Here is a 25,691-nt window from a genome sequence, read left to right on the forward strand (position 1 = left end):
AAATTCTCCAAGCCTCAGAGCTGCTCCTGACTACCACTGCTTGAAAAGTGGGATTTGGTTTTCCTCAAAGGGTGGTTTAAATATAAAGTTCAGGTGTTTTTTTCCTGTTTAAACTGCAGGACCACAGTGGCCAGCTAAAGGCAGAGCCACTCAGGCCACCCTGTGATTTACTGCAGCCTTGTTCTTTAACTTCACAGAGACTGCAAGTCTGATCCTCACACAGCTGCAGTCCTCTCAGTGAGCTCTGACAGCGTCACAAAAGCATCTCCTGCCCTGCCCCACCAAAAGTGCCCCAGTGGGGTTCTCTCCCCACACATCAGGAGAACCCAGCTCACTTCACCTCCTGGTGCAGCTTCCAAGTGTTTTATGAGTGTTGAAATTCGTCAATCTTAGCAACTGCTGGGACAGATTATGGTTGTGTGGCATGAGCACACTGAGCCTGCACTGCCTGCAGGAGCCTCTCTCCTCCTCCTCCTCTCACCTGGGCCTGTCTGTGGCGGGCTGGGAGATCTCTGTGGGTGGCACACCCCTGGTTTGCAGCAGCTGGGTTGGTGAGGATGCTCCTTGTGCAGCATTTTCCTCAACGATTCTTCAACTCCTCTCTTAATTGAGAATTCAGAATGATGTAAAATAATGAGCTCTCAGTCACATCTTTCCTCTGCCCATGCAGCTCCCTCCTCCACAGTAGAACAGGAGGCATAAAAGTACAACAAAGACTTTTTTGGAGCTCTCAAAGCACTTCCAGCAGTAGCTCCCTCAAGAATGATTAAAAAAAAAAACACGTTGGCACAAAAATTCCTGTTCTGATCCCTGCTTCCCAGGTCTCTTGGGGATGGTGGCACACATGATGTACACTCAAGTGTTCCAAGTGACAGTCAGCCTTGGGCCAGAGGACTGGCGACCACACTCCTGGGACTATGGATGGTCCTTCTGGTAAGTGTCACCCCACGTTCATCTTTTCTCTCTGGAGCTGTTCCATCAGCTGTTGGGATGCTGCACACATCCAACCTCCCACCTCCAGCTAACAGGAACATCCCTGTGGATTTCCAGCTGCCAATCCTGCAGGAGCAGGAGCCCCCAGGGCCGGGCAGGTTTGGAGGTGTGGGGACAGTTCTGTGCAGCAGCAGCTGCGCTATCAGCAGGTACAGAGCATTTGTAAATAAACAGCACCCACAATTACCAACACAGATTGAGCGCTCTCATTAAAGTTCAATTTAGGAACATAATTGCCATGGCATTTCTGAGACTTTGAGCTTTTTTATTTTTTTTTCCACCCCTTGTTTTTAATTAATGTCTCAGTTGAACCTTAGGGTGCAGCTTTGAACACAACTGCAGAGGAAGGTGCAGTGCTCCTGGCATGATGAGACTTCCCTGTGGATCATGGGGAGAAGGCTTGGGAAAATGGGCTTGGGTTTTTGTTTGGTTTTTTTTTTCACCTTTCCCATTTATCTTCTAAAATCACATAAAACTAATTTGGCCAAGACACAGCAACTGTCTTATATTGCTTGCACGTTTATAAGAAGCTTACCAAAAGTAGGAGGCTGTGGAGAATAAAAATACCTGCAAACAACATCCCCAATCCTCCAGAGGCATCAGCCTCTTTGGATGGATAGGGAAAATACTTTCTTCTTGTAATTTCCAAATATAGCACATTATTTTCTTTCCATCTCAAAACAAAGACAACAATCTTTGCTAACACCAACAAGTAAATACTTCTTACGCACAGCACTGCAGGGAATTATTAGTCTTTCCTTCTCACCTCTTTCCACTGTGTTCCATAGGAGGACTTTCTACCATTTTAGCAACATGCTACAAAATACAAATCACATTATACTTAAAATACAGCTTATTTGGTGTCTCAATAATGAATATTTATTGCATGTGATAAAGGACTTATAAATACATTGCATTCACATATTTATAATATTTATATTAATATTTATAACAACTCTGTCACAATAATTGTATAATTTTCAATAGATTTAAATAATAAGGCATATTTGTCTTCAGTAATCTATTTTGCAATTTACTGCAATACTCAGACTTCAAAATGTTGTTAAATGTCGTGCATGATAAACACTCATTAGATTATTCTCCTTCATCTTGTGCAAGCCAAGAGCCCCCATGGCTCAGAGTGGGCACCAGGGTCCCTCAGGGCATCCCGAGCTCTCCCTGGGCCCACTCATCCCACCCATACTCCCTGCTGGGAGCTGTGTCCCACAGAGAGGGGGCTGTGTCCCATGGGAGATGGGGCTGGCAGTTGTGTTCAATGGGAGATGGAGCTGTATCCCATGGGAGATGGGGCTGGGAGCTGGTATCCCATTGAGATGGAGCTGGTATCCCATTGAGATGGGGATGGGAGCTGCGTCCCTCAGAGATGGAGAGATGGTGTCCCATGGAAGATGGAATGGTGTTCCATGGGAGATGGGGTTGGGAGCTGGTATCCCATGGGAAATGGAGCTGGGATTGGGTGTCCCATGAGATATGAGTTTAAGAGATGTGTCCCATGGCAGATAGAGCTAGGAGCCATGTCCAGTCCCACAGGAGATGGGGCTGGGAGCTGTGTCCCACAGAGATGGAGCTGTGTCCCATGGGAGATGGAGCTGGGAGCTGGTATTCCATGGGAGATGGAGCTGGTGTCCCATGAGATATGGGTTTAGGAGCTGGTATTCCATGGGAGATGGGTTTGGGAGCTGTGTCCCATGGCAGATGGGGCTGGGAGCTGTGTTCCATGAGGGATGATGTCCAGACCCCAGCCCTGTCCCAGAGCAGCCTCTCCCTCAGCTCTCCCTGGGCAGCCACAGCCGGGGAAGGCACAGTGGGCTTTGGTTCAAGGAGCAGGACTGGCCCTGGATTGGGTCTCACTGTGGAGGACTCTCAGATACTCACAAGCAGGGAAACGTGGGAGCAACATCCCCTTGGCCCGAATTCCTGGGGTGAGAGCTGAGCTCCCCTCCACACAGCCACCCTGGGAGCTGAGCCCTCTCCAGCCACTGCAGCCACACAGCTCCTTCTTGCATTTAGCAATCTCCCTCCCTCCCTGCATCCCTCCCTTCCCTGGTGCTTCCAGGGCAGCCCATTGATCCGTGCAGGATGTGGGGCAAGGTGCAAACACCAGCTCAGCTGGGACAGGGCTGAGCAGCAGCAGCATTTCCAGCCTGAGGACAGCCATGGGGTCTCCATGCCATGCTACTGATGGGTAGCAGACCTGGAAAAGGACAGGCTGGAGGTCAAAAGAAGCAAAACCAAGGCTTCTGCCTTCCAGCTAACACTGAGCCAGCACTGTTGTACAGACCAGAGAACCTCCCCTGGCACCACCCTGACTCAAACACCTTCTTTTAGAAGGGTTAATTACGAATGCCCACCCAGCCTGGTGGAAAACCACACAGCAGGAATCATTTTCTGCTCCACCTGGTTTGTGGTGATGTCCTGGAGCATGAGCTTTGAGAAGCCCTGTCCCAGCAGCTGTCACCACCACCTTTAATTCCATCTGCTGTGAATGTGCCACTGCAGCCCCAGCCAGAGAACTGGAACAGCCCTGGCAAGCCCTGGGAACACTGTCCCCATGTCCCAGAGCCAGAGGGTCTTGGGGATCCACACCGCCATCCCTTTCCCAAGGGCCAGTGGGAAAATTAAGTTTTCTGTGACTCTGCTTCCCCTCTATCAAAAGGGAATGATAAAAACACCTCTCCCCAAAACGAGGAAGGGCTGCTCCTGGTCTGCTTGGATGTCTCAGGGTGGTGTCTGTTGTCCAACCCCATTCCCAAACCTTTGGCAAGGCCTGGAGGTTGTTCTGGGCTCTGGCACGAGTCAGGAGTGGCCCAGGGGATTCTCCAGGGTGGGGATTTCAGTGCCCCTGAGGATCAGGAGATGTTGGAGTTCAGACTCTCTAAAGCAAATAAATATAAAAAGCCTGAGCTGTTTGAGCCATGGGGGAACCTGAGAGCCCATGGAGTATTAACAACACTGCTGTTAAAGAGGCCTTCACCTAAGGCAGGTGTAACTCCTAAGGTAGGACAACCACTCTTTACAATTCAAAATAAATAGCATTTAACCAAGGTCCATAAAAACTAAAGTACATCTATCCTAATTGCCTAATTACTATGATTTCCCAAATGCCAGGCACTGAGAGTATTTCCTTCTGAACCTTTCAGCACTTCTGATTCCATCAGAAACCATCAGAAACATCCAAGAGAAATTCTCCCTCAAATTCCATTCCCCAGGCACAGTGAGGCGTGTGCTTTTTGGCTGGTTTCTTCCTGGGTACTGTTTGGGAGCCCATCTGGAAATGTCTGCACTGCTGGAGCTCTCCCCACACTCCAGGTGGGATGCAGACCCAGGCAGGCCAGGGAGATGCTGAGTGTGCCCCTCACACCCTGCTGCCCCAGCTCCCTTCCTGCCATGGGGAACTTCAGGGGACTTTGTCACCCCAGGGTCACTGCATTTCCTTCTCATTTGAATCCATCTGGCTAACAGGTTCAAAATTGACAGGGAAAGAGCTGCCTCCACACATCTCCTTGCCTCAGGAGTCCCTGCAGGACTTGTTATAAGCTGCATTTTGAAATCATTGAAATGAGCCATTTCTGTTTACTTGAGCCATTTTTTCCCCCAGATTTTTCAGTCCATGAATATGTGCTCTTTTTCGAGTTTTGTCTAATTTGAAATGAGAAACTGCTTCCTTGTCTGCAGGTCCTTTGCAGAATGGGAAAATAGCTCATGCTGAGAGCTGTGTTGACAATGCGTATTTATAAGATAATGCTACTGGGGCTGGATACTTTCTGCTCTGCATAATTCACATCCATTTGTTACAGAAAAAGTGCAAAAAAAGGAGCAGGTAAAGTGTGTCACCATCACAGATGATGGAGTTAATCCAGCTTGCTTAGGCAGCCACTGTGAGCTCTGTGTAGCCAGAGCTGATGGGCTGAGCGTGAAGCTGAGGGGAGCTGGAAAGCAGAGGAGCTCTGCAGACAAAAGGAGCAATTCAGGGCCTGTTTTTGCAGCCTCATTTCATGCTCAAAAAGCACCTCAACTCCTTGGGGCCATGAGTCCCTTGCCACCCCCATCTGAACTTGAGTTGAGGGAGAACAAGAGCAGCTGGAGGGAACCCCTGTCCACAAGCAGGGACCAGAGCAGCTCCCAGCTGACCCTGCTTGCCAGCAGAGCCAGCACAACACTTGCTGCTGTGCCAGCTTGAACCTGGGCCAGTCTTTTATGTTTTTACACTTCCCTTCTCCCTCCCTGTGCTCCTGGTTGGTACGTGCAGGTGTGCTGGCTGGCCAAGGTTGGCTGGCACTGCTTTCACTCTAGGGGGCTCAGCCAGGAACCCCCCAGGCTGGTGACTCCACAAAATAGAACTGTTGTCTTCTACTCTGGTCAGGCTTTCAGAGACCAGACACAAGGCAGGAAGGCCAGAGGTGTCCATGAACCAGGAAAGAAGGAAAAACAGTAATCTGAGGAAGTCATGAAAAGCAGATTAGAACCCACCCCTGCAGTGGCATTGTGCAGCCAGTGTCCCAGGGATGGCTAAACTGCTCCAAAAGGCTCTCTGACATTGCTCCCTCCAGGACTGTGTGGGTTTTAACATTTGTCTGCAAGGCTCTGAGGCATTTCAGAGGAGATCAGGAGGTGTTTGGCCATAGTGTCACCAAGTGTTCGCCTTAGCACAGGGTTCTCCATGGCATGAAGGAACCATGGCCCAGCCCCAGCCCATCCTCCTGCCTGCCTGAGCATAAGCCACAGGTCTCTGGAGGTAAGATGAGCTCAGATGAGATGGGTTTGCTGGAGGTAAGAAAGAGGAGCTTAGATGAGATGGGTTTGTCACCTCCAGCTCCCCTGCCTGGTCCCAGCCTGTGTGTGTGTGTCAGAAATGTGACATGAGCTGCTGTGTAACCCAGCTCTGTCTGCTGGTTTCTCTCTCCACAGTCTGGCCTGGGGCTCCTTCACCTGCTGCATGGCAGCCTCTGTCACCACCCTCAACTCCTACACCAAGACTGTCATTGAGTTCAGGCACAAGCGCAAAATCTTTGAGCAGGGCTTTCGAGAAGAGCAGAACTTCCTAGACCAGGAAGCCATCAAGTACTTCAGAGAAAGGTCAGTGCAGTCAGTCACTCCATCAGGGGAGGTTTCCATGGACTCTGCTGGTTTCAGGCTCTCACCCATTCAGCACTCGTGGGTGAGGTCTCTGAGGCACCTGGAAAAGGTGTGTGTGAAAGGCAAACACAAAAGGTGTGAAAGGCAAACTCAAAAGGTCCTCCTTGGTTTGGTTTTTCATCAATTTTGTGCTGTCCCAGTGCCCACCCTTTCTCCTGTACTCATTGAAATCTTTACAATATGCACCCAATTCACAAAAAGCTGTGCTGCCAATGTCAGCTGATTCTCCCTCTCTAGAAAGGTAAAATTGTGGGGGTGTGCCAAATGTGACATCCATCCTCCCCCAGCACGTGCAACAGGCACCTCCCAATAATCCCAACAGCTGCTGAGGCATTTTCCAGCCACCTCCAGGCCACTTTGGAGCTGCCAAATGCACACAAATAAAGCAAAACACCCACCCAGTGCCACCCACCCAGTGCCACCAGGGTCTGAGGGGGACTGCAGTCCTGGTGGGTCCCAAGGCCCTGAGATGCTCTGTCACTCTGCTCCCCTGCCCTCATTCTTTGGAGAGAAAGTTCAGGCTTTGTTTAAAGCTGTGGATTGTGAAGAATGCACAGATCCCGAGCTCACACAGCAGAGATGGATCCTCACAGGATGAAGAGCTGAGAAGTACAGAAAATCCTCACCAAAATCTATGGCCTGAAGTGATATAAAGATATTTTGGGGGCAGGAAATATAAGCAGGATGCATGGCTGTTTGTCAGACCAGTGGGGCCGTTTCTCCATGGTGGAGAAGCTCTGGGGGGACAGAAGGTTTGGAATTTCAGAATTTCAGAGTGAGGAGCTCTCCCGAGAGGGCAGAACTAGAGAGCTTCCATGATTATTGCTTTTCCTTGGTTATCTCATTCATTATTCTGTTGTTGCAGTTATCCGTGTGCTAACATCCAGGTTTTCTGTCTGCCTTTCAGACAGTCTGGAAGGAAAAGAGAAATGAGGCAAACAACCATGATTTTCCTAATTTTGCATTTGGACATGACAGTGAATTCTAAAAAATTCTCTGTGGGAGCAAAGAAAGCCCAGACACAGGGAGGAGGAAGGGGTCAGTCTGTGCCTCAGGGTAAATCAGCACTCAGGGAGGGAAACCAGATGAATTTTTGAAGTGAGAATTGCAGATAGGAGCTCAGGAGAACTATAAGGAGCAGTATCTTGAGTTAGACTGGAAAATGCCAAGGAGACTTGTTGAAGCAGCACTACTGGAACAGTAAATAGCAGAATATATTAATGGCCCAGAGGACAGGGACCTCTCTCTCTCTCTCACGTGGGCATGGTGGGTTTGCTTTGGGCTCCTCCTGCCCTCACAAGATGACACAATCCCACCCCCAACAATTCCCTCCTCGGTCACCTCCTCCCAGCCCTTCCACACACACTTGGCACACTCAGCTCAAGCATGTGGTGTTCCCTAACTTCATGATTATCACTTTCTTTTTTTATATCACATTATTTTAATTGTTGTATCTGAATACATAATGGGAAGCCCAGAGACAGTGTTACCATGGGATCATTCTAGAGATTCAAAGCTGTGCAGCAATATACCAAATTTTTTTCATTTTTAAAGTGATCCTATTCATGCTCAGCTTCACTGCTGTGCCCTGGGGATGCTCTGACTGCAGGGGTCCAGGGGCAGTCCATTAACAGCACCCTGTTGCTGCATGCTGTGGGTGCCCTCAGTCCCACACAACTTCCCTGAGCTCCCATCTGCCTTTGCACAAATAGAAAATAAAATAAATCCTCTTTCCTTCCTGTGCACATACCCAGGGATACTTCACATTCCCTCCTACTCCTCCACCTCCATGTTCCTTTTCATACCTCATGAATAAAACCCTCCAGCCTTTCTTCCTTCCAGTTACTTTGCACATCTCCTCACCCTTTTTGCCTGTTCCTTTGCCTCAGTGCAGAGCCAGCACCCCCTGGAGCACACATCCAACCTCTGGGCTGGGCACACCTGTGCAACAGGCACTCTCCTGCATGCCTCTGAAAATTAAACTTTATTATTACTCCAACAGCTCCATTTAGCACCTGGGACTCAGGGAAGGAAAGTGTCAGCCCCATTTTGCATGATAAATTTTTTTTGGTGGGAATATTATCCTACAGGCCTCTGCTCCCAGGGAAGAAATTTGCTTTATGAAAAGTACTGACAGTAAAACGCTGCTAATCTCGCACGTGTTTTCTCAACTCTCTCATTGCATTGTGCTTCATTTTAATTGCATGCAACTGCATATAACAGCAGCAGATCTGCTGGACATGTGGATGTGCGAGCTGAAATGGCCCCTTGGAGCTCCCAGCTGTGCTGCTGTGCTGGAGGTGCAGGGGATGAGCCTCATCACCCCATGGTTTGCTGTCTGATCCCCCCCAGCAGCTCCATCCTTTGCCTCACCCTCTGTGGCCCTGCTGCTCCTTCACCTCAGCCTGCCCATCCCAGGGCAGCCTCTGCTCTGAGAACGTGGGGAGGCCTTTAACACCCCAGGAATGTCTGTGTGCACCCCAAATGCTGCCCCACAGCCTGCTCTGAGCCCACCTCAGCCAGCACAGGGAGCTGCCCAGCCCCAGGCAGGAGCACATCCAAATCCTCTGTACCCAAGCACCTCACTGCTCCTAAACTAGGAAAACAGTGAAGCAGCTGCTGAAAAATCAAAGATTTGTGGTGCTACATCCCCTTATGTCCCATCCAGGCCTGGGATACTTTGAGAAGTCCAGACAAAACAGACTCTGTGGTTCACACTACACAATTGAAAGACACCAGAGCTCTTTAGATATAATAGGTACAATAACCCTCAGGGTAACTCTGAGAAAACCAGTTCAATTATACTGAATTGGAGGTATTATTCATGCTCTAAGTGTTCCAGAAAATTATCAGAATAAACTGCAAAGTCAGCTTTCAGTCTTTGTCCTTCAAGTGCTTTTCCTTCCTTTTTTTGTGTTTTCCTTTGAAATGAATGTGTGTCTATAACTTTTGCTCACCTTTTTCATTTTTTTAGTTCATAACAAGTGTCTCTCTTCCATCCCTCCCAGTTTCTCTTCCTGCTCTGTTTCACATGAACACTCTTGCCCCATGTGGCCATAAGCACAGTCCCTCATCTGAGGTTTACCCCAGCCAGGAGAGGAGGAGCCCTCACTGCCCTCCTGCTTCCTCCCTTCCTGCTCTGAGGATCCCTTTAGGAACTAGCTCTTATATGTTACCTGTTTATCAAATAAAATATTGTTTGCTGGGTTAATTTGCAAGAAGAAAAAATTAGCTCAGTGATATGGAGATTAATTCTTGCAGGTATCTAGTAAAAACTAGATGTCACTTTAAAATGCAACCTGGCCTTTGCTGTTGGCAGTGCTGTCCTAGCAGAAAAAAGGCATTTTACAGGTAACCATTGGAAAAATCCAACTCTGTATCTTTCAAATAACCAACATGAAATGATTGATACAGAAGCAAGAAACTGTGGTTTATCTTAAATATGTGCATTTATTCAATTAGTCATTTTCAATTAATTAATCAATAATTAATTTCTAAATCTTACAGCCTTTATGAAATATTAAGCCAAAAATAAGCCAAAGGCACAGGGATTCTTTGTTCTGTCCCATAAAGTCTGATAATCTCTGTGACAGCATCTGCAGGGATGGTGCCAGACCTTCTCCTCTTCCCCTGCCCAGCTGTTTAGGAGCTGCTGTTTGAGCAGCTTTAGCTCTCCCCTGCTGTTTTGGCAGCTTTTTCCCTATGGCTGTGTAATAATTAAGATGCATTCACAAGAATTCTGCTTGTTCAGACCAAGCAGCTCCACCAACACCATCCCCACATCCACCCAGGCAGGGCCAGCACAGCCAGCTCACCCAGACTCAATTCTTTCCCAAGTTTCTTCTCAGTTTCTTGCCTTCAATTTTTTTCATATATTTAAAAAACCCTTTCAGGCACCATCCCCACCACACCTCTCCCTCTCCCAGGATTCTGGTGGATTTTGCTCTCAGGTAAAGAATGAAAACTTGGCTGTGCTGGTGGGGCAGAGGGAGCCCTGGGCAAGGGGCACAGCTGCAGGAACAGGGACAGGAGCAGCTCCAGGGAGGACAAGGGAATGTCCAGGGGTGGAGGGATGTGAGGACTGAAGCCTGAGGTGAGGGATATGGGGCCTGAAAGGGTGGAAATCAAATCCAAGTGAGATCCTCAATGGAGAGCTCATCACTGCCTTGGGCAAGGAATGAAAAGTTTGTGATGTGAGGGAACTGGAATTACCCATGGCTCTCTTTAGTGGGGACAAGAGCAGCTTTTGGATGTGCATCCAGGCTGGTCAGGGCTACAGAATCCCACTGCAGAGAGAGGTCAGGGTCTTTTCCCACCCTGGGACCCACACAGAGATCACAGAGCCCTGGTTCAGTCTGGGATCCAGCCTTGTGCTCCCTGTGAAGCCAATCCTACTTAACAGGGGCTGCTAAACCAACACATTTAGCAAGTAAATCTGCAAGATTCAGCCTCCCCCAGCTCACCCATCCCTAGCACAGCGTTTGCAGCTGTCCATCAACAGCCATTGTGCCACTGCAGCTGATTTCACAACATTTCACAACATTTTTCTTGCTGACTGGGCCCTTACTCAGATCTGCAACACCAACCTAAGCAGACAGATGCTACTGGTGAAATTCTGGAGTGAGCTGAGTTCAAACTGCCATTGATAGCAGTGCAGACAAAATGTCTCTGCAGGGACAGAAAATGTAGTTTTAAGTGCTAGGAGCAGTTTGAAACAGACAGCAGGACCAAAGCTATTGCAGAGCTAATAAATCAGGACTATTCCCAGCACTGTGAGAACCAGAACTTTTCAAATTATCATTCATACACCATTTTTCCCGTTTTTGCACATTTCTGTAATGTACCATACTCACAGCTTGCTTCCTCTAAGTCCATTGTGCTTGTGTCAGATGTGCAGATCATACCAATGCCTTCCAAAGCCATGCCAACCTTTGCTCTGATTTCCTGCTTGGTCACCCAGGTACCTGAGCAGGGTTTCAGTTACTGACCTGAGGCACCTCCCATTGGCAGAGTCAGTAGCTCTTCACACAGACGTCAATATTTCCAATCTTCCCGTTCCCCTTTCATCCGTGCACAGGGATAAGTGCAACCTCCTGCCTTGGATTTGTTCTGTACTTTATTCTGCAACACAGGAAGCTTTATCCACAGAGCTGCTCCTTCTGGAAATCACATGCACTGGCACTAAAACGGTGCAGCAGCAGCTCCATCCCCACTTCCAACACACACACACTGTCCAGTGCTGCTGGGCCCCGGTGCTTAGATCCACCCTGGAGAGGGGAAGAGTGGAGAGATGCAGCCCTGAGCCCCTCATTTCTATTCCCCAAGGCCTCTTTACATGAGCTTTCCCCCAAGAGGGGCAAAGCCAGGGGAACCAAGTCCTTCCTGAGCCCATCACCATCTGCATGGTGGGCCTGGCTGTAGATGGAAGAGCCCAGGTACGTTGGACTCTAATTAGTTTTTACCCTTTTTGTGTACATTTGGGAGCAGCTTTTCTTTCTGTTCAAGGTGCTACTTCTATATTCTCTTTTCCAGGACTGAGGAGGAGAGGGCTGAGGCTGGGGACCTGAGGTTACAGTGCCTCCATAGCTGCTCCCCAAATAGTAAGTGACCATGAATGTGTCTGGCACACAATGGCTTGTACTGTCCCCACGCTGGCTCCCGGGGCCCAGAACCAGGTTTGGAGTAGGAAGCTTTGGGAATAGAGGTTTGTTGCTTTCCCAGACAGCCTTGCCCAAGAGATAACCAACCAGCATAAGAACAGTACAGAATTCTCCAGCATTCAATTTAGGATGTGCACATATCCTATAATTTTGTGTTATCTCAAGAAGCTGTGACTTCATAGTAGTTTAAAAATATGCTCTAATTTACACCTGTATAACTTTCATTATCACTACCTTTTTTCATCTATCTTTATCACCAATTCATGATGATGCATGCTATTGAATATAAAAATGATTGAAAGCAGCTTTGGTAGACAATAATGTTAGTATAATTAATGCCATTTCTTGCACTTTCTCTGGAAATTGCTGTGCTTTTATTCAGTGTTTGCAAAAAGCCCTTGCTTTAAGCTGTGGGAATCAGTGGTTCAATGTACAGAGCAATGTTGGAGCATGGCTCCTGCCCTGCTCTGAATACTATACTTTTTCTTTACTCTCCAGGAAAGATGTGTGCAGTTTCATGCATCTATTTCCTTGGAAAGAAAGCCAGTGATCCTTCATTCAGCAGGAGGGAGCCTTGGGAGAGTGACTTGCTGGCTCTGCGCTATTAAAATTTGGAAACCTGATGGCATTTTGCTGCCTCTGTCTTGCTGAGATGCACATCTCAGCCACATTCTCATGGAAGCTTGGTGTGTGTAACCCCCACCCCTGAGGGTCCTGCTCCCTGCCCAGACCTGCTGGAACAGCTCTCCAGTCCCATGTCACTGCAGGTGGTGTCCCCACAGGCATGATAGTGCTGGCACTGCTCTCCAGCTGGGTTTGTCATCAGCTCATTGGTAACTCCTGCTCCTTGAAAATGTCATTGTCAGTCATGGACCTCTCCACAGGCAGATCCATGCCCTTCATTCTCACAGGCCTGAAAATGTCTCTTGGTACAAAATTGATCTGGGTCATGTTTCCTGAGAATGTTCCTCACCTGCCAAGCTCCTGGCAGGTTCTCAAATATGTTTATTTTATTACTGAAGCCTGTCCAGAGGTCTTGGTTTTAAAGAACCAATAACAAGTCTTGGCAATAGGTGTTCCAAGGAATATGGCCAGCCCTGTCCCAAGTGTTTCCATTTTACAGGACCCAGAGCTCACCCCATAGAGTGCTGACAGCACTGGGAAGGCAAACCCCAAATAAGAAGCCCAGAGTCAGGTTAAAGAACAGTGTCCATCCCTCAATATTCCATCAGGCTCAGCCTCACATCCTTACCTTCTGTAATGAAATCAGATCAATATTAATGAAGTGACAGGAGGGAAGTTGTGCTCTCAGTTCACAGTTTGCTTACAAATCAAATAGAAGCTGCAAAATGCTCATTATCCATGCTTATTAGGGAGTAAAAACCATTAGTTACTGCTGCTTGGGATGGCACAAAGCCTCACAACGCTCAGATGAACCTCTCCTTCTTCAAGCAAGTCCACCAAGCCATAACTGGCCTGGGCCTGACCCCAGGATCCTCCTTGATGCTGGTTCCAGGGTCCCACACTCCCAGTCCTTGTCACATTCCCCATTCCAGGGGCCCATGGCCAGCAGAGGATTGAGAACGGAGAGAAAACAGCAAGAGAAGGGCTTGGCTAAAGGCAGAGCAGCCACCGAGGTCACACTGACCCCATGGGTGGTGAGGAAGAAGAGGACACATCGCCTGGAACAGACCAACCCAGGGCCACCAGCAGAGGAAACGCCAGCAGGTCACCAGGAGCACTCCATGGACACGTCCCACAGGGGTGGCCCCTGCCAGCAGGACACCAGGAGGCACCACCTGGAGCTGTTCCTGATGCTCTCCTCAGCCAGCACCCCATCCCCTGCAGGACCTGCAGCTCACCCAGAGGGCTCTGAGGAGGCTCCAGCCTGGAGCAAACGGCAGATGAGGAGAACTGGCTCATCCTCAGGCGTCGTGAATCTTTCTGTCCTCCCAGCAAGACAAATCAGGGCATCTGTCCTTGTTGAGAGGAAAGGATCTGGGGGAGTGCCCCTGAGGAGTGGAAGAGCAAAAGCTGTAAAGAGGAGAACGAGGCTGAGCAATTGTGGAAGACAAACACTACCTGGCCAGGTGATTTTGGAAGAGAGAATGTTAAAGGTTTCTGAGCAGCCCAACAGCACTGTGGGAGCACAGGTAGCACAAAGGGCCTTATGCCAGGGCAGGATATCAGGTTCCTCTGTTGGCAAGACTGAGCTCTCCATTGTGAGAAGTGACCTTAAATTATAAATTCCATCAGAAGCTTGAATCCAGAGTAGACTCAATCAGGACAATGCAGTTATTCAGTCTCAATAATTCTATATTAAACCATTTAATGTCCATCACTGAACTATAATTTTCTTTTAACAGGGTTAAAAAGAAAATTATTTTCTTTCCTTTAAACCCCTTTATCAGGGTTTCAACTTACCTGAGCTGAGCACCAGGGAGCTCTAACCATAACTTGGCATCCTCTGCTCTCCCCAAGCTGCCTTCCTGAGCAAACATATGGTACCGGCCCCTATACATCTGATACCCCCGGACATACCAAATTTAGCATTTCCAGACACTTTTAAAGTCTATTTGCTGTCATTTTTGACCTTGGAAGTCTCAGCTTTTTCTTTCAGAAGTGCAAGGCTGGGAGATCTCAGTGCTCCAGCTGTGTATAGCCCCTGCACAAAAATATAGAAGTTTCACCTCAGGATATTTTTGTTGTTGTTGCACAGTTATTTATTAGCAAGAAAAGCACACTGTTATTAGCTCACAGCCAGCAATAGTCCCTGATTTCAGACATCTGTATGTCCATGCCACTCCCACCCTTCCTTCCAGAGCTGTCCCACCATAAGGCATTAACATGAGGAGCCTGGATGCCACAGGGCAGGTGGGAGAGGTGCAGATGCTGAATGTCAAATGGGCAAGAGAGAGACAGGAGAAATATCACAAAGGACAAGGAGGGACAGGTGTGTTGGCAGAGCCAAAGAAGAGATAAATAGCCCAGAAGAGGAAGAGCTGAGCAGGAAACAGCAAATTATTACTGTCTGTGACTGAAAGCCTTGGTGTTATTTGAGGCAGATAAACCCAGAGTTCAGGACACCAGCTGCTCTTGTAGAAAACTGAGAGATTATTCAAAATTAATTCAGTGTTAAAGAAATAATATGTCACTGTTTTGGCAGCGTGGGCATTTCAGAAGGGTCACCTGACAAAGAGGAGGCCTTGAAAAAAATAGTTTTATTCTCATGTCATCACCCTGTAGGCATTTCCCTTGGGTCCATCCTACAGCTCTTTTACCATCCTCCCACCCCGGCTGTCTACAGTGAGATTTATGCAACCAATCCCTCAGTGCTTCACTCTGAAGCATAGTGTAATTTTTTCCTATTCAGACAAGTTCATCAGAAGAACTCCAGGTTTAAAACACAGTGGAAACAATTCATAAAAAACAAAAACCAAATAATATCCACTGGTTGGTTTTTTTTCCCTCGGTCATGAGCGCCGTGAAAGCGAAGTGCTGCTGGATGTGCAGGCAACTTTCAAATGTCTCCAAAAAAGCATGTAGCACCAGCTCAGCTGGAGAGGGCAAGGCACAGACGGCAGCCAAGGTCACTGTGACAACGGGGAACATGCTTTATATGCTGAGCAGCACAGGCTGGGAGGCGGCAGACAACAAGGGCTTGACGCATTTGAAGTGTCGCTCAAAGTTGAGCCAAGGTTTCTCCTTGTGGAGGTACCTGACAGCTGCAATCAGCTGCCTGTTTCATGTCAGCATTGATTCCAACTCCAGGTCTTGCAATTCTTCCTGTAATTTATTCAGTTCGTAGTGATTCACCACATAGAAAATAAAGCGAGTGGGGAAAAATCCCCTCTGATAAGGCACCATGGTTACGGGTCGAAGATCCAGCCTTGCTGCACTGACAGCAGGGGGAATCTCATTCCTGTCTTCAGGCAAAGCCGTGCCCACTAGGAAATTCCAAAGCTAAAGGTCTCAGTTCTGTCCTCATTTACCTCTGCTAACATCCAGACTGACATTTTGCTTTAACATTGCTTCTTGAGCTACCAGTTTTTCTGCTTCCGAGATAAGGAGGGTGATAAAAGTAAATGCAGTCCTGTGTGGAGCATGGCAGCTCCTGAAAACTATGGGGTGGAAAAGGGAAGCAAAATAAGCTGACAGTTTATAATACATTTTTTGTTTCCTCCAGTGCACAGGTGAATTGAAAGGTTTCTTATATAAATTTCAGTGGGATTAGTTATGAAACGTGCTTTCTGTCACTCTTTTAAATTGCATCTTTCAATAAATGCTTCATCTCCTACAGCTAATCCTGGATTTATGCAAAAAACTCCCCAAACCACCCCCCTCAAAAGCCAACCCTGTCCCACACTGCTAAACATGTGAAATTAAGTCTTTCAGACTTTATGTTCACCCAAATAGCCTTTCCCTTACTGTGCATATCCTGTCCCCCCTAGAATGGAGGTGGGGATTGTTCTCAGTTCAGATAGTTTGACATGGTGAGATATTTTAGGATAAATACATGTAATTTTAACAGCCAAAATGCATTTTTTTTTGTTTTAATTGTCTTAAAGTGGGATTGTGTCTTGTCTCCCATGGTCCAAAGCCTGAGCTACTGACCCTGACATGTAAGGAAGGGGCAGCAATCCCTCTGAGCCAAATAACTCTGGTTTTTCTGTAAAAAAAAAAGCTTTTTATTCATCAGGGACTCTCCTACAGCAGGCACCATAAAGTCAGTGGGAACAGAGGCTCCAATGGAAGAGAAGAATGGTGAGGTGGGGCTCAGAGGGGAGAAAAGTGAGAGGAGGAAGGGGAACAGGGGAGGAATAAATTATTTTCATAGTTAGGCAGAACCACAGAATAGCAGAGTATGGACAGGGACCCTGGAGGGCTCTGCTCCAGTCCTGTGCTCCCAGGCTGGATCAGGCTGCTTCATTCCCTGCCCAGTTAGATCTGAACACATCCAAGGATGGAGATCCCAATTCCTCTCCTGGCCTCAACCCCACTGTCTGAGCACCCTCAGGGTGAAAACGCTTTCCTCATGCCCAGCTGGCAATTCTGGCCTTCCAGTGCTGTTCAGCCAGGTTAAGAAGGCAAGGCACTCCCAGGTGCTCCCTGGGACACATTTTCTCTCTTTGAGCTTGTTTTCTCTCCTGCCCTTTACATAACCCATTTTATGATTCCTTTTAGGCTCTGCTTTTATGCAGTAGCTCTGTAACTGTCTGCATTTCCAATTATAAAACCTTTCAAATTTGATTTAGACCTGATAATTAAGCCGTGATTTAGCAAATTAACCCTATTGAAGCCCAGAGGTGTGAGACATGCTCTTTAGAACCTTAAATGTTTGGTGTTTAATTGCATCCAACACTGAGAAAAGTGCAGGGAGGAGGAGGAGTGACTATGTAGGTAATTCAGGCCACAGGACAGGACCTCATGCACAGATCTCACACATCCCATCCAGACCAGGATTTGCTGCTGTCCTTCCACCACAAGGATTTACCAGATGCACAAAAAGACTCACTTGGTCCCTGGCATCACTACAAAAGCTTGTCATGTCCTTTGGCTGTTGGAAATCCTGCACCATGATCTGCACAGTGATTGTCTTTGTTCCCCTTCAAGGGCAAGGCATTTTTAGCTGCATTCCCCACCTGCCAGTAAAGTTCCAGGCCACAGGGGTGCAACATTTTCCTCTCTTGCCATCAGTATTGACAAACTAAGAAAAATTTAGCCATCCCCTAATTCCCTGGGTTCCCAGGCAGTGCTCCCAGGACACTGAAGCATGAGGGCCATGGAAGGAAGGCAGGTCTTCACACTGGGCAGGATGGGCAGGGAGAGGTGCTGTGGCCACCTGCAGCCAGGTTTTTGTGTTCTCAGAGCCATGATGCCCACAGCTTTCACCCCTTCCTGTCCTTCCCCAGCACCAAACCCTTGGTTCTCACAGAGCTGTGTGACTTTTGGGAAGGAGAATGTGGATGTCCCAGTGGTTCTCACACTGAGGACAGCTTACATGGGCTCAGTCAGCAGCAGGGAGGAGCTGGTCCTGAATTCCTGTGCCTTATTCTCAAATGCTTTGCTCCTGGTCATGAGAAGCAGGGTTTTATACAGACATGAGAAGCAGATCAGCCTGTGGGGAAATGCAGCTGTGGGAAACAGGCTTAAATTGTCCCAAAATAGCCCTAAAATTTTCTTACAAGCCTTTAGCCCAGTCCAGAGGAAAAAGTGTGTGTTTGTCTTTCTTTAGGGCTTCACAACACCCAGCTCTAAGTGTCACTAGCCCGCAGAGGAACAGGAGTGACCATAATGCTCAGAAAATCCCCCCATTCGCTACGTCAAGCTCTTCCAGCGACACATCAAGCAGCTCTTCACTTTCATCAGAACCAACCAGCCAGATCTCCATGGTTCAGGATCAAACCCTGCTGGACATCACCTCCATCACTAGATTGGCCCCAGGGGAATCACCAAACCCTCAACCACTTGAGCAAAGAGATACAAATTTAGCAATATCGTGTTCCAGCCCACTCGGAGCAAGGACTATTCCAGCATCTTGCCCAGCCAGCCTCAGGCTCAGTCTAACACCCAGCTCAGCCAAGCCACAGCAATACTCTGACTGCTCTCCAGTCAGCCCAGGGATCAATGCAGCTTCCTTCTCCACCTTCTGTCCTCACTCAGCACAAAACGTACGAGCTTCAGCTTCAGATCACACACTGACCCCAGCCAGGACAAGCACAAGGCCTCCAGCAACAGCGACTCCTGAAGAGAGTTCCCAGGCTCCCGGCTATTCTGAAACTGAATTAAAGAATACAGGAAAGGGGTTTGAATCAGATCTGGAAGATCCTGATCATGAGAGGTATGTATCCAGAGCACACAGGTGTCTAAGTCCTCAAACAGCCCATGTTGGCATAGAATCAGTAAGAGCCCTCCCATTAAAAAAATTTAAATATCTTTTATGATTCCCAGTGTTTGTTTTCCAGTACCCACCCTGTGCTTCCACTAAACCCTGTTACTCAGGAAGCAAAATGCCCAATTTCCATATCCCCACTTTGCTCTCCAGACCTAATGACAGACCTGGGCCAGGCTGTCACCCTCAGCTCCTCCAGCAGGGCCCAATTTTCAGGTGCCTCCTTTCCTTCCAGAGGAGGCAGCACAACTTCCCCTTGTAGCACAGAGAGAAGCTCTGCTGTCCCCTGGAGCCTGGCAGAGCAGAGCAGAGCAGAGCAGGGGCTGGTGCTCAGTGACATGGCCAGGATGTCCCCCCAAAGCTCCACTGTCTGCTCCGACCCCAGGCAAGCTGGGCTCACCCCACTCCTCCAAGCCTCTGAACTCCACCCTGTCTCTGCCACTTCTTTCCTTGGCAGGAGATTTGTAACCACACAGGAATTCCAAGCCATGGAGAAAGAGCTAGAGGATGTAAAGGAAGACCTGAAATGCCTGAAGTGGAAGGTGAGACACATAGGTGAGACGGTGCAGCCCCTGGCCGAGGACAGCAAGAGGTACAACGGCTACACCCTGATGGAGCTCAAGGCCATGGTGCAGTTTGAGGATGACCCTTACAAGGCTGCCCACAAGATCCTCACTGCTCTTTTCAGTGATGTGTACTGGCCACAGCACCCAGGCACCGAGCAGGCCTGCAACTCCTGCTCCCTGCCCAAGCCCAACATAGACCCAGAGCTGTACACGGTCTACTGTGACATCCTGAAAAGCATATTCCCTGGAATTAGCAGCCAGACATTGAGGGAAGAGACACAGCACGTGCAGAAAGGCACCCAGAGTGCAGTGCAGTAACAGCAGAGCCCAGAGTGTTGTGCAGAGTGCCAGGTCTGCAGTGACTCCAGAGGACTGGGCTGTGCTAGGTCCCGTTGGTCCCTTAGGTATGGATTGTCTGTGAAGGTGTTGGTGAGCTCTGAGCCCTCATGCCACTTGCCCAGTGACACAGAGTGGGATGGCACCCTGCACTCTTCCCACATTTTAGAAAACAATTGCTCCTTTGGTGTCTCTCTCAATCTATGGACGTGTCCTTGTTTCCAGCAACTACAAATGCTGACAAAAGAATCCCACGAAGGCGTTGTACGTCCAAGCAAGGGCCTTCTCCCAGCCCCAAACAGACCAACCAACCAACCAGCATCTGGGTAGTTTCTATTTTCTAGAGTGTATCATTCATTAAATGACATTACTTGTTAGAAAATTGTGCCTGTTCTTTTTTTATTTATTTGTCTAAAAGGGCTTTGCACATCAAATCAATCAGGACCATAACCTGAACATACACTGGAATGAGACCTGGGAATTCCAAACGTTCCCCTGCCCAACTGAATCCTTGGTTTCAGGGGCACAAACCCAGGGCACGGTGGTGAGCAGCTGTGGTGAGCCCAGCCAGGTCATGGGGATCAGGGTACAAAGCTCTGCCATGTGCTCCTAAATCACCACCCCAGCAGTGAGACAGGGGAAGGTCTGTGGCCTGCAGCTCTCCCAGTCTGTGGGGACTGGGCTGACAGACCAGCTCAGATGTGTTAACCCAGCTGAAAGGGTCCCTCAAAGGGACCACTGCCATGGAGCCTGTCCCAAGGGAAGGAGGACACACAGGAACACGACCCTGGAGCTCCTTCCTCCCATCTGGGAACCAGCACCGTGCCATGGATGAACAGTTTGTCCCCCAGGTTCCCCCACAGGCCTGGCCCTGCAGCCTGCTCTGGAAAGGTGAGAGTGGAGGGCTGCAGGGATGTCCCTGCTGTTCAGTGGCAGTGGCAGCCACACTGTCCTGTCCTGGTTCACCCAGTGCCTCTCAGAGTCAGGGACACTCCTTGGGCAGAGTCACTTCCCTGGTCTCAGAACACTCCATCCTGCTGCTCCTGCCAGGCCCTGGGGAGGGCAAGAGGTAACCTGAGAGTTCAGCCCCCCTTCCCCTCTGCTGGGCTCTAATCCACTTCTAAAGCTTATTCCAAAAATAACAGGGAGGAGAAAAAAAAAAACAATTACAAAAGCACTGAAAGGAGATCATTCCCAGTGCCAGCACAGATCCAGACACCCTGGGTGATGGGAGGGGAACACAGCCACACTCTGAACATGCTGGGCACAATTCTGTGGGGACACTGACTTTGGTGGCACCTCCCTTGCAGCAGGATGGTCTCTGCTGCACTCACAAAGACATTGGTTGAAGCTCTCTTTAAAATAGGTAAAATAAATTGCTCCAATAAATTTGTAGCAATTTATTTCACTTCCAAGCTGCTGTGCAGACACAGGCATGGCACTGCCCACACTGCCCTGTGCCACTGTGCAGCCAAGAGCCACAGGTGGCACCCCCAGGCACCCCCAGGGAAATCAGGGCTGTGCAGTGTGTGCCCTTGGGACAGGGACAGCCCCCAAAGGGACTGGGGAAGGGCAGCTCCCTCTCAGGTGGGCACAGGGCTGTGCAGGGTGATGGGAGCCACTGGAGGCATTCTGGAGTCACTGGAGACATTCTGGAGCCACTGGAGATGTTCTGAGTGTCCTCTCAGAGCAAATCCCCCAGGGTGGACCATCACAAACCCAATGGAAGGCTCTGTGCACTGAGTCTCACACAAACACCCCCTGCACCCTGTTCTGCTTTCCTGGCTCTTTCTTGTAGGAAAGCCTGTCCCTTTGGATGACCTGGGCTGATCCTTCTCCCACAGAACACACACAGGAACTGCTCCACACTCATTTTTCTGGGGCGGACCAGACCCCCATCTCTCTCTGAGGTCTCTCTTTGGAGCTTTCTATAACTTCCAGTGGACACTGAAAAAAACATATTTAGCAATATCCATCTTTATATGTTGCACTGCCTGCCCTCCCTACCTGTAAAATTTTAATCCATTTGTTCCTGTGAGAACAGGCTCTGTGGTTTCTCATGCTCATGAGATCAAACAATATGCTCAATTTTCTCTTTTTGTCTCATTCTCCTCATGCCTCAGATCTAGCACAAACCCATGAATTATTTTTGTTAACCTTACATCACCAGGGCTGGTTCTGTCAAATAGTGTCAGTTCTGGGTCCCTTTCAGGTTTCAGTGTCTTCTTCCACAGGGTCAGTTGTACTGTGAATGACTTCCACCCACTCTGGAGATGTGCATCAGGTCTTTTACCCTGATAGTCTTGGCTTTTAGCTATTCCAGAGGAATTTCTAGGTTATTTGCGTCCAGCTGGAGCTGGCCAGTCTTTTCAGAGCTTCTATACAATACTACTACTACTACTACTACTACTACTACTACTACTACTACTACTACTATTATTATTATTACTATTATTATTATTATTATTATTATTATTATCTTAATAGTGATTACTAATAATTATTGTAATTTTTATTATTATTAATAATAGTAATAATAGTAATAATAGTAGTAGTAGTAATCTGCACCTTCTGAGCCCTACAGTCTGTCCCAGAGCCTTGGCAGCCACAGCAGCCCAAGTGCTCAGGGGAAGGGGAAGAAAGCAGCAGGACAAACCGACTCCACCTGTCCTTTAGAACTCCTCAATTCTTCCTTTCCCCCTGCTGCATTTATACCTTGAAGGCAGCTCTTCTCTGTGAAGATGTCTCAGCCTTCAATTACTGCATTATCTTTGTTGACCATTTCCCTGTGCTTGAGGCACCTTCTCCAATTTCTACACAGGTAGAAAAATACACTGATCTTCAACTCATTTTCCTCTTGTTGATGTGCATTACCAAGTCCTTTCATCCTTCCACAGGTCTCAGCTTGCCTTGCTGCTTTGCTGGGGAGAGGAGCACAGCTGTCTGCCCACCATCCCTGAGAGTTTTTCTGTGTCCAGTCTATTTTTTCTGATCCCACCCACTCCTAACACAACAGGAGGACGAGGGCTGGCCGCCCACACCTGCAGGAAGAGCCCTTCTCCCTGCACAGCTCAGAACTGAGTCAGCACAACCAAACCAAGACAGCAGGGTCTTAAATATACAGGCCTGAAAGCCATTTTTTTGGCGTTGATTTTTAACATCCTGTGCTTGCCAGAATGTGCCCTGTTAGAAGCTCGCTCTGTCTTTAGGCCCTAGGTCTTGCTGCCTGCTATTCAGACAGAAAAGCAATTACACAGCCCCATTACTGTGACAGTTAAAGAGATTCAGCCATTGTTCTTCTTGGACAATTCACACTGATTCCAACCCCTCCTGCCTGGCCCCTTAGCATAAATAAGCCTTCTCTCCAAAATGTTATCACCTCCACTTGTATGGAGACAGGCAGGGCAAGCAATCAGACACACAGTGAAAAATTAGCCTTTAAATCCATGTTGCATTCTGTCTACTCTTCATTAAACTATTTTTTTTTCCCCTTGAACACATATTCTCGAGCTCTAAGACCCAATACCAGACCAAATTACTTTCTTTCCTTTTCTCTCTTAACTACAGGCATTACATTTGCTATTTTCCAGCCATGCCTGGGTCCAGAGTCATTAGTATCACACTCATTCAAGGGCCATGCTGGGCATTCATCCTGCCCGTGTCCTGAGGGCCTCAGAGCCTGGCACAGCCTGCCTCCCCCTGTCATCTCCCAGAGCAGATGTCTGGTCAGAAGTGTGAGGACAACAATATTTTTTTCCAGCCTCAGGCAATGTGTAGTTTGCACTGATTGATTGCATTAAATAAGCAACCTATTAATATGGCCCCTGCTGTGGCTCCATGGGCTCCAGTTGGCAGAGCAGATTCTTCAGCAGATAACTTGTGTTAAACAGAGGGTCCTGATGCATGCTGCTCGTGGAATCACAGAATAATTTCAGCTGGAAAGAGCCTCTGGAGGTCAGCTTGTCCAACCCCTCTGATCAGACAGCACTCCTGTAAAAAATCCTGTAAAATCCTGTAAAAAATCCTGAATAATAAACTCTGTGCTGAAAAAACGAAACCAAACTTCTAACAACAAAAACAAAAACATTTTAAAAATAATAAAAGAACTTAATTTTAATAAGTTTTAATATTAAAGATGTAGTTCTTTAATAAAAGAACTACATCTGCATCAGTGGATAAAGAAGATAAATGGCAAACTTTTTGTAGCATTGATTTGGAGGGCTCTTTGCTGTGGTTAGTTCTACATGCATCACCAATTCATTTGTCAGCCTTCTCATTAATATCTCTAATGCATAATTGCAGTCAAAGTCACTCATTGAACCATGCATTTTATGACCTCAAGGGTTACCCCTTCATCCTGTTAATAATAATATCCCTGCATAATGCAAATGCTTTATGCAAAACAAGTCCACCAGCTCTTCTGCTCTATGACTTAAAATACAGCACAGCAAGTTTTAGGCAACTGTCTGCATCTTTTATCAATTACAGGCATCATCTGGCCTGAATTGTGAGTCACAGGGGTTTGGGCAGTGCCATTAATTACCAGTAATGCCTTCTCCATCAGTCCTCCCTGAATGTCTGCTCCTCATGATGTGTTCTCTATACATTTATACAGCCACTGCCCCTGGCACATTTCAACCTGACTTCAGTAATTTCACAATAAACCTACAATTTTTGTTTTCCAAGGTGAAAGTGCCTCCTGAGACCCTTTTCCACTTTTCCTATCCATCCATTTCTGTAAAAGTTTCCATTTCTTTTCCACTCTGAGCTGGAGCTCTCCCCCACAGACCTCTCCCCTCCTCAGAGCCTGACAGGGAAACAAGAGCCCAATAAATCATCTCTGGATGATTTATAATCTCTGGATTATTTATTTACTTATTCCCAGCACACAGGCAGGTGACAACAGAGCAGATGTCCTGAGGGCCTTGATGCTGCTTCCCCAGGAACACAGATGACACTGGGACACCCCAAAGGGCTCCCACACAAGGACAGGACACTGATCCTCCCCAGCCCTGCCCTGAGAAATGCAGACCACAGCTTCTTGCCAATTTATAATGAAGAGTAAATTATCTGAGTGGCCCAAAGAGAGTGATTAAAATACACATCAATGCCTTGCTGGGTCAGTGGGTTTTGATCAGATCTCTCATTTTGTGTTAATATTCAGATACGTTACTACCCCAGAGAGATGAATAATAGTGGCTATTTAATTTCTCTGACAATATTAAACATAATGAAAAGTCATACTATCATCCCATATCTTCCCCATGAATTCTGGCCACAGACAGATCTCCTGTTGGTAATGGAAATGTCCCTTTGATTCATCTGTTCACCAAGGAATCCTTACCAAACAATTTCCAGTATCCAGCTAGCCATCCCAAAACATTCCTTTGGAAACAAGCCAGAACTGACATTCACTGTAAATTAGTTTTTACCACTGTTTAGGCTCAGACCATTGCAGGTAGCTCCAGCATACCAGGAAAGAGGTGGATCATAGGATTTTTGCTAATCTGCAAATCTGAAATTATAGTTGAGAGATGGAATTTATTATTACACAGCTCAATGACAACAACAGAGATGACCTTTCTGCAATGCCAGAAGTTTTATCCATGCTGATCTGTGCCTTTAATCAGCGGGAGGGGAGGGTACAGGTTGTTATGTGCCAAAGGAAAAACTTTTTCCCTATGAGGACAGTTAAGTATTAAAGCAGATTGCCCAGAGAAGCTCTGCATCCTCCATCCCTAGAAGTTTTCAGGCCAAACTGCTTGAAGCTCTGTGTAACCCAGTCTGACTTCTGTGAGGTTAAAAAAAAAGAGGTGTGTAATTGCAGAAAGCAGCCAGGGAAGCCTTTGATGAATGGGAGCACAGAGCCAGGAATAATGAGAGGCAGGAACAGCCCCAGTGGGGCATTCCAGGGCTGAGCCCCACCATGTCCCAGCTCCCTGGGCTGCCCAGAGCATCCTCCTGCTCTGCTGGGGCTCCCTTGGCCCCTGGCCCTTTCTGATGAGACATAAAAGCTCTTTCTTGCTCAAGATGAAAGTCCTTTCCCCAGCTTGTTTCACACAGCAACCTCTGTTCTGGCAGCCACCT

The 25,691-nt window shown here is 47.8% G+C and overlaps 2 protein-coding genes across 3 annotated transcripts in view; both read left to right on the plus strand.

Annotated features, from left to right (window-relative positions):
- GSG1L (GSG1 like) overlaps positions 1 to 12,418 on the plus strand; it is a 47,591-nt gene extending 35,173 nt beyond the window's left edge. Inside the window, exons 4-7 of the mRNA XM_059484676.1 lie at positions 822 to 933; positions 5,923 to 6,090; positions 11,683 to 11,750; positions 12,309 to 12,418. Coding sequence (XP_059340659.1) covers positions 822 to 933; positions 5,923 to 6,090; positions 11,683 to 11,750; positions 12,309 to 12,418 — 458 coding nt within the window. The remainder of the gene's footprint in view (positions 1 to 821; positions 934 to 5,922; positions 6,091 to 11,682; positions 11,751 to 12,308) is intronic.
- Positions 12,419 to 13,806: 1,388 nt separating this feature from the next.
- Positions 13,807 to 19,923, plus strand: LOC132080974 (uncharacterized). Of its 2 annotated transcripts, XM_059484408.1 has the most exons (3): positions 13,807 to 13,900; positions 18,046 to 18,651; positions 19,160 to 19,923. In XM_059484408.1, the coding sequence occupies exons 2-3, from the start codon at positions 18,200 to 18,202 to the stop codon at positions 19,584 to 19,586; spliced, it is 879 nt and encodes a 292-aa protein (XP_059340391.1). In that variant the 5' UTR covers positions 13,807 to 13,900; positions 18,046 to 18,199; the 3' UTR covers positions 19,587 to 19,923. The 2 variants fall into 2 exon arrangements, with proteins under 2 accessions (XP_059340391.1, XP_059340392.1); XM_059484409.1 differs by lacking the exon at positions 13,807 to 13,900 and having other exon boundaries at positions 18,031 to 18,655.
- Positions 19,924 to 25,691: the final 5,768 nt, after the last annotated feature.

Source organism: Ammospiza nelsoni, chromosome 17 (assembly GCF_027579445.1).
Source record: "Ammospiza nelsoni isolate bAmmNel1 chromosome 17, bAmmNel1.pri, whole genome shotgun sequence".
Classification (NCBI taxonomy): domain Eukaryota; kingdom Metazoa; phylum Chordata; class Aves; order Passeriformes; family Passerellidae; genus Ammospiza; species Ammospiza nelsoni.

What these genes read in the sequence shown, in the direction of transcription:
- LOC132080974 (XM_059484408.1), top strand. Translation starts at nt 18,200, where the DNA reads ATGGTTCAGGATCAAACCCTGCTGGACATCACCTCCATCACTAGATTG. An exon ending in GAAGATCCTGATCATGAGAG is followed by an intron (nt 18,652 to 19,159) that starts GTATGTATCCAG and finishes TTTCCTTGGCAG; the next exon opens with GAGATTTGTAACCACACAGG.